Below are 8,494 nucleotides of genomic sequence, written 5' to 3'. Positions count from 1 at the left end.
CTCAGACTGTTGGAAAACACCCAGAACCAGCTTCAAAACAGCCTCACAAACACCAAAGAGCCTTGGTGTCACACAACACTAGTTTATCCTACAGCACAATCTAATTTCTGAGCATGAAGAGCACAAGATTTACTGAGCCCTCAGTGTTCTTACATTTGTGCTTTGAAATGCAACGTCAAGTGGATCCAGCTGCAGGCAAAGAGTAGAAACCCTGATACAAAAAAAAATTAATAACACAAACAAAAAAAACCAGCACAGTTCTAAAAAAAAAGAAAAAAACCCCACTCAAATCTTTCATTATTTTTATTAAAGCTGCAGAGTCTTACTACACACAACAAATATTTTATTGATATAATCTAAGTTAATAAAATAGTTGAACAACTCTTTAGATTTATATTTGTATAGAAATGATCTGGGGAACATCTTGTCTTGAGACAGCAGTGCCCGAAAACAACTATTCAGCAGGGTTTTTTTCAAAGAAGAGTTTGGGACTAGAGGATGCACTGTTCATTCTCAAAGGAAAAAGAAGAAATCCATGCAAAAAGAACTCCCACCCAAAGTGTGAGGCCATATGGAATGACCACGTGAGGGATGCCTCCTTCCTTCCAGTATTCCCCGTCACGCCTACCGTGGGAGCTTGTCATCTAAACTCAGAAATGAAAACAAGACAGAGAGAAAACAGAATTGCACAATCCTAGTCTGCAGGTGACAACGTGATAACATCTCTTTACACAAGTCCCTACTCTGCTCCGGCTGGGAGGATGGGTCATGGTCTGTCCCCGGCTGCCAGCCGATGTCAGTTACTGTCCGTGCTGTCAACACAAGTCAGTGTAGCTGCTATTGCTCTGCTCTCCCTCCTTCACCCGGGTGTAGTTTACATTCTACGTGGCACTGCCTGCCAGGGGCCGACTGCATGGTGTTTCCCCCCGTTTCCAAGCCCGCAGCCCAAGGGGTGCTCTCCTGGGTGCAGCCAGGCCCGGGAGGCGTCCGTCAGGGCTGCCAGGCACGTCCGCGCTAGATCATGCCGTTGATCTTAGTCCACTCGTAGATGTCCTGCTCGCACACGATGTCCGAGTTGATGAGGAGGTACCTGTCCCCCACGCAGAAGTGCTTCTGGCAGGCGGCGCACTTGAAGCACTCCAGGTGATAGACCTTGTCCTTCACCCGCATCGTCATCTCGTAGGCGCGGATCCGCTTCTCGCACGAGGCGCACAGCCCGTCCTGGCCGAAGAGCCTGCAGGGGCACAGTGCAGAGGTGAGCGCAGCTCCTTCGCCGGCCGGCTGGGGAAACCCCAGCAGAACCACGGCACAACGCCCTCGATCCATCAGGACAACGCCCTCGATCCATTAGGACCAGAAAGCTGCCCCCCAAACTTTGCAACACCAAAAACCAAAACAGAAAATCCGAGGTGCTCGCCTTGGATAAAATCACAGAATGGGTTGGGTTGGAAGGAAATTTAAAGTCCATCCTGTGCCACCCCATGCCATGGGCAGGGACACCTTCCACTATCCCAGGTTGCTCCAAGCCCCATCCAACCTGGCCTTGGACATTTCCAGGGATGGGGCAGCCTCAGCTTCTCTGGGAAACCTGTTCCAGGGTGTCCCCACCTTCACAGGGAAGGATTTCTTCCTTAATATCCAATCTAATTCTACTCAAATCTATCAATGTAATTGACTTCTCTGATCAATGACCTTATCCTGAATTGGAGGAGCAGAGGTTGTCCAGAACACTGAATAAAGTTGTGCCATATTTACACTTCAATTTCTGTGATCAACAGAAATTACCTTTTGTTAATAATTTTCGCCTTTCTTAAGGTGTTGCTCTGTAATTTACAGAAAGGAGTTGGGATAAGCCATGGTCTGAGGCTCTCCTGCCTTTTGTCTGTGCCTCCACACTGGAAACCCTTTCAAACATTTCTATGTCCACAAAGGCACTCCTGATCTATGAAGTCACTCCTGATGGGTTTCAGGACACATTCTAAGACCTCTCAGATACCTGTGAGACAGTTTTATGCTGTGGACTGCTCTTTAATCCACATGGAGAAACCCTGCTGGGGTCCTCATGATATTGTCTATGAAAAGGAGCCTCTAATGAATGCCCTGCAGAGTTCATTAAGTCAAATCAGCAATAAAGAAGCATGAATATATTGATATTTTATTCTTAAAAGGGACGAATGCTACCGGTGATATAATTGAGTTCAACTTCTAAACTTCCATACTAATTCTGGAAGGAGTTTTTCCACCTCCTACACATCACCTGTGCCTTATTTAAATCATCTTCTGGACTGGAGAAAGGATGTCTGGTTAATTAAGAGCCCTTTAAGGAGAAAGAACATAATTCCTTTTGTCTACCAGGAGATGTCAGTGTTTACTTCTCCCCAGTGGAAGTAATGCTAAGGTTACACAAAGGTTGCCAAATCTTTCATTAATGAGGGGAGATATTATCCGTTGCATTATTAAATAAATAAAAACGTTGGATTTCACTGCAAGAAAATGCATTAATTGTATTGCCATGCTTCCTGTTGCTTCCATTTTAAGACGAAATGAATATCTGAGAAGTGTAATTAACACCGGATCACTGCTGCATTTACAAGTGGTCCCATTAGCAGAACCCAGTCCTTAATTTTTGCTCAGCAAAATTCCCATCAGCAAAGCCCAGGGACAGCATAATTAGGAAGTCCACTGAGATTTGGGGTTCGTTTTTATTGGCAGGTAAATTAGCCTTCAAGAAAAAAAAGAAGCTGGAAAAATACCAAATATCATTATTCTGTTCCACAAACCTCCTGACACTTTAGGGATCCATTAGAAGAAATGGAGCACAACCAGCACAGCAAAGATCAATCCATTTTAATCAAGACTGTAAAGATCCTTTGTTATCAATTTTTGTGGGATATCTTAGTCTCCAATTAATCCTTTACTTCCAAATTTCAGCAAAACAGGCAGGCAGAGAATTATTGATGAAAACACTCACAACAAGTGTATTTATAGGATCTGATTCTGAAAAATGTGCAAATTCTTCCTTATTCAGCACCAGGCTTAAAAATGCCAAAAACCCAAATGACCTTTCACCTCTTACCTGGGTTTAAACACCTTTAAACTCCAAGGCAATACTGGCAGAAGCAGGAAACTCCCTAAAAACCATTTAGGGGAATCAGTCCATTGCCAGCTCAGTGGGAGATTGCTGGAATTGAGCCCCTTTTCCCAATTTCTGCTTGCCAGGATGCCACAGTGACCCTTCACCTGGAGCTATGGGGTGCAGTGTGTGCAGAATGCCAGATGCCAACAACAGAGTCCTAGGAGGTCTTTCTGTATTCTTCACATTATCAAATAATTCTGGTTTGTCCATAATGCTTTCATTTCCATTAAAAATGCTTTTTCCCCCCCCAAACTTTTAAAGATTTAGCTATAAACAACTCCAAGTTGTTTCTCTAACCAACACAGATAATCTCTAGTTTTGTCTATAACTTACTGGGAAGAATCCCAGCAATACTGAAAGCATCTGCATATGGATCCCAAAAATGTGAGGACAGGCTGAGGGAGCTGGAGCTGTGCACTCTGCAGAAGGCTCTGGGGAGACCTTAGAGCCCCTTCCAGTGCCTAAAGGGGTCCCAGGAGAGTTGGAGACAGACTTTGGACAAGGGATGGAGGAATGGGACAAAGGGGAATGGCTTTAAAGTGACAGAGGTGTGGTTAGTCGGGATATTGGGAAGGAATTCTTCCCTGGCACAGGTTGCCCAGAGAAGCTGCGGATGCCCCATCCTTGGAAGGCCAGGTTGGAGGGGAATTGGAGCAGCCTGTCCTAGTGGAAGGTGGCAGAGGAGCTGGAAGGAGAGGATCTGTAAGGTCCCTTTCCAAGCCAAACAATTCTGGGATTCCACGACAGCAGCCCATACTGCAAACCCCAGCTTGCGGCCGCTGCTACACCCGTTGCCAGGCTTTGAGAGCCACTCCAAACGAATTCCTTATTCCCAGCTGTACTGAGCACACGCTGGGGAGGAGGCAGGGAGGGTGTGAGGGGTGGGATGCGTACCTGAGATAGTCCCTCCTGCAGAGCTTCCTGCCCAGTTTGTAGTAGAGGCGCCGGCCCACCTCGCCGAGCCGGCAGCCGCACAGGTCGCAGCTGAGGCAGTCCTCGTGCCAGTACTGGTCGATGGCCTTCAGGAAATAGCGGTCCCCGATGTTCTGCTGGCACCCCCCGCATGTCAGCAGCGACGGGGGGATCTGCAGCACCTCATCCACCGGCTCCCTGAGGGAATGAGACAGCCATGGAAGAGGGAAACCCGCTCCGACAGCATCCGCGCGAGGAGACGGAAAACCAAAACAAAATCACAAGCTCGGGCAGGTTGGGACAGGGATGGCGTCCTCATTTTCACTCATTTTCACCAGGACTAAGAAAGGCACACGAGGGATTTGACACTTTCCGCTGGGAAATGGGAATTTGGAGACTGAGCTTGACGGTGTCACTTCTCAAAGGAAATAAACACAACAGCTGATTCTGTTGCCCAGCTGGTTTAAGTCTCGCTGGCAGTTTTAATAAAGCCAGCATTTTACCTCATCTTGCTGCAGGACTTTTTTCCCTTAGCCAAGGACATGAATCCCCTGGGATGGGTCTATGCCAACACATCTGAATTATCTGGGATTTACACATCCATCAGTGAAAGGAGGCACAGATCTTTATTGTGGTATCAGCACTGATTCTTTATGCACCTTATTTTGTTCCTTTTTCTAAAAAACGTGGAGATCTAGGATAACTCTGGTAAAAGAAGCAAGAATTTTCTTCAAAGCTCCTTTCTTAAGGACTTCTGTGTCTTTTGGGGTAATTTCACAACTTTAAAAAAAAAAAAAAAAAAAAAATAAAAAAGAGCGGCCAAAAGATTAAAATAACAATGCCCGAACTCAAGTTTTATAATGTTTTGGGCTTCACCCAAAACAAAGAAGTCAATCAAAAAAATCTACTGGATGCATCCCTTAAGCACTTGCTTCATTTCAAGCCTGTGGCTAGTGAGAGTGGACCCCAGATCTTTTCATATTATTGGATTAGTGCTCCAGCACAGAGTCCCCGAGCAATTTGCTTCTGTCATTGGTCTGTCCTCCCCTGGGCTGGTGGGGGCAGAGGAGACCTGCACTGATGAAGAAGCTCTGCTCACAGTTTCCAGCAGGCAACAGGAAAAAAAATTGTATTACTCCTGCTTATTTACTGGATCAGCAGTTTTCTGGGCAAAAATTACTTTCTTCAGCAGGGAGGAACGACCTCTGGTCAAGAACTTCTGGGCTGAGAAAGTGATCCTGCAGTTTTTATTTAGGCAAGCTAAGCCCTAAGATGTTATCTGGTTCTATTCTGCTCTGGTTTCTCCCTTCTAAGTTTAAACTGCTGTGCTCTGCAAGCTATGTCGTAACACCCCTCTCCTGCCAGCTCTCCATCCTGTGAGTTTTCATTAAAATCATGGGGAACTCATGATTAGGCCCTGCTTTTTCCAAATTTATCCTTTTGGGGCCGCATGCTCCCTTTCCTAGCACGTGGGCTCCGTGCTGACAACTTCTGAGAGCTTTCCAGTAGAAGGAAGCGCACCTCATTCTCCCTTATTTGAAACTTTGGAGTGTACCCCCAAATATTCCATGCGAGGGGTGTTTGGGAATCCCAAGCCAGGTTTCTCTGAGAGCCCCGAGCTCCGGACCAGCCCAGCGGATGTTTATGCAGAACTGCAGTCCTGCTTTACGCATTAGGCTTTTGATGTCTCTGGGTTTCTAAGCCAGCACTTAAAGCCACCAGAACACAAGGCAGGTAAATAAATAAAGATTAAAAAAAAACTTTGTAGTTGAAAGCTGGACATCATTAGGGACTGGGATTAGCGTTTCTTAACAAACAGCCTGAAAGGAAATGTAACATGTAAAACATCGTGGAACTAAGTGATTTAATCCCCAAAAGCAGCGGTTCCCATGTGCTCGCTCCGGGCTCCGAGCAGGGGCATTTTTAGTATCTCACAGGAAACAAACCACGAATGACTCAATTTACTGAGAACGATGTTTCAAGCATTATCTAGAAACGGAGATTTTATAATATATTTCTTTTTTCATCTCTTATCAAGATCCCAGACAAGCCTAAGTGCAGCTAATTAGCACGTCCGGGGCTGGAGTGACCCTGGGTCTGTGCTGAGTTACCGTCCCTAGGTGTGCAGCAGGGACGGGACGGGAGCACAGCCCGGGAGAAAGCCTGGATGTGGACACGGCAGCCTGTCCCTTCTCTGAGTAGGAAATCCAGGGAGGGGAATTCTCATCTCCCACATCGCGTCCATCAAGTCTGTCTACACGCTCTAAGCAGAACACCCAGCCCCCACCGAAGCTTTCTACGAGCTCTTGGAAGTTGCATTATGAAAACGTGGAAGTTGGGCACCCGCAGATAACAGCCCTGACCTTTCACTGATCGGCTGCAGCGAGCCGGGCAGATCGGGGATGGGGCAGAGAGGGTCCCTGGGGATGGAAAACCTGAAGGCTTGGGAGGCGGGATGCTCCTGTCTCGCCGAGCATCCCCACCACGCCGCGGCGGGATGAGGGATAGGGAGATGCGCTGCCCGGGGGGAATTGCGCCTCGCTGCTCCCGGCTGCTCCTGCCCGCGACTCGGGGGGGCTCTCCCCAAGCTCCCCCACAGCGCCGGGGCAGCCCGGTGTCCGGGGCTGGGCAAGGAGGGTCGGAGCGAAGCCCTCCGGGGCTGCCGGGCACACAATGCCGCCGGCGGCTCCGTCGGGGAGCGCGGGTGGCACCGCGGGGCTCCCGGCGACCGCGGCCAGCGGGGGCACCGGGGGGAGAAAGCGCGCACTTACTCGGAGGGATCGAGGCTTTTCCTCTCGATGGCCGATGACATTGGCAGGGCCGGTTCCTTTGTGGCGTGCCGCTGGTGGGCTCTGCCCCCGCCGCCCCCGCAGAGGCTGTCTGCTCGCGGAGCCTTGTCGCCAGCCGCGCTGCCCCGCCGCCCCGCGATGACATTCACAGGATTTCCTCCTGCGGCACCGAGACACACACACAGACACAGGGGCTGGGGCTGCGCTCCGGCCCCGCACGGCCCCCGCCTCCCACCTCCCCGCGCCCCCCCGGCGCTGACCTCCCATCCCCGCCGCGCTCCCCCCGCGCCCCGGCCGGCGGGGCCGCTCCCGCGGCGGGCGGGGGGCGGCGGCCGCGGCCGCCACGGCGGCTCCGCGCCCGGCGCTCAGCGGCTCCGAGCGGGCAGCTCCGCACACGCTCCGCGCCCGGGCGGCAGCGCTGCGAGCGGCGGCGGCCGCATCCCCGCGGTTATTATTACTCCGTGGCTCAGCCCCGGCTCTCTGGTTTCATTTCCTTTTTCCTGATCACGATTCAAATACAATAGAAGGAAATCACACTTAAAGAGACAGCTGCCCGTTTCTTAACTGCACTCCTGGGGATTCGGCAATACAAACAGCAGCATCACGACTCGCTGGGTTCCTTAAAGAGACAGAGCGGGGCTCCCCAGAGCCAGGACTGGGGGCGTTCTCCCGCTATTATTCCCTCACTAACGTTGTGTCTGTGGGAAGGCAGGTGGGCGACCTGAGAACGATCCCAAGAGCTGGGAAAAAAAATAAATAAGCGCCTGGTTCCGGCTTGTGCCGCCTTCTCGGCCGCACACGGGAGCGGCACTCACCATCCCTGTGCTCGCCCTCTCCCTCCGTGACACGAACGCGCACATGCCCACACGCACACATGGGCTTGAGAGCTCGGAGAGCCACGGGTCAAGATCCCGAGCATTATTTGTCCACCCGGAGTTCCAAAGGTCAGCTCAGCTGTGTCTCGTTTGTAGCCCCGAGTGGGCATTTGCGTCCAGACTACCCCGGATTCCTGGCGAGCTGTGTAACAAATTTACGCCCTGGCACCGTGTGATGCTAATGAGCTATAAAAGCCGGCGAGCGCCAAGTATCGATCTGCAATTAATCCAAGAGAGGCTAGAGATGGGGAAAGTCTTGCCTGAATATGTCTGTTTTCCCCCCCACCCTTCCTCCTCTCCATCAGCACAGCACATCCCGGAAAGGACTGATTTACAGCGCCGGGGTGAAAACTATCGCAGCACTGCGAGCCTTTGCCAGGCTCTGTGGCATTAGACGCTGGCCCTTGCTGGAGGCAGAGTCCTGGACGAGATGAACTGCCTGCCCTGTTAATTCCTTTAAAAACAGTCAAGAAATAACTGTAATAAAGCCCCAGAGAGTAGTAGTAGCAGCAATATTTCGCTTCTGTATTAATTCCCAGAAGAGAAATGCATTTGATGTCTATTTTTATGACTACATTCTCCTTTTTTTCCCAGCTTTTTTGGCAGCTGGGGATATAATATCTGCAATACATTAATGAGCCCGATCCCAAGATTAGTAATGTCAGCAGAAGGACTGTTATTCCTTTCAAGGGGCTTTGAAGCAAGCTCTTGAAATACTTTAGAGCTATCACTGGTCATTAGAACACATCTTTCTTATTCTTTAGGCACATTATCTCCAATGT

General features: G+C 49.9%; 1 protein-coding gene across 1 annotated transcript; it reads right to left on the bottom strand.

The window, feature by feature from the left end:
- Window positions 1–285: 285 nt before the first annotated feature.
- Window positions 286–7,289, bottom strand: LMO2 (LIM domain only 2). The gene is made up of 4 exons (XM_063397502.1): window positions 7,098–7,289; window positions 6,820–6,997; window positions 4,031–4,246; window positions 286–1,234 (listed from the first exon to the last, which is right to left on the bottom strand). Exons 1-4 carry the CDS (start codon window positions 7,102–7,104, stop codon window positions 1,015–1,017), a joined length of 621 nt encoding a protein of 206 aa, XP_063253572.1. The 5' UTR covers window positions 7,105–7,289; the 3' UTR covers window positions 286–1,014.
- Window positions 7,290–8,494: the final 1,205 nt, after the last annotated feature.

The sequence above is a fragment of the Prinia subflava genome, chromosome 5 (assembly GCF_021018805.1).
Source record: "Prinia subflava isolate CZ2003 ecotype Zambia chromosome 5, Cam_Psub_1.2, whole genome shotgun sequence".
Classification (NCBI taxonomy): domain Eukaryota; kingdom Metazoa; phylum Chordata; class Aves; order Passeriformes; family Cisticolidae; genus Prinia; species Prinia subflava.
This window is presented reverse-complemented; position numbering and strand designations above follow the sequence as displayed.

Bases quoted from the DNA above. Each gene is read 5' to 3' on its own strand.
- LMO2 (XM_063397502.1), bottom strand. The intron at 4,247-6,819 runs GTAAGTGCGCGC...TCATTCCCTCAG, and splicing joins AAAAGCCTCGATCCCTCCGA to GGAGCCGGTGGATGAGGTGC. The intron at 1,235-4,030 runs GTACGCATCCCA...GTGCCCCTGCAG, and splicing joins TGCAGGAGGGACTATCTCAG to GCTCTTCGGCCAGGACGGGC.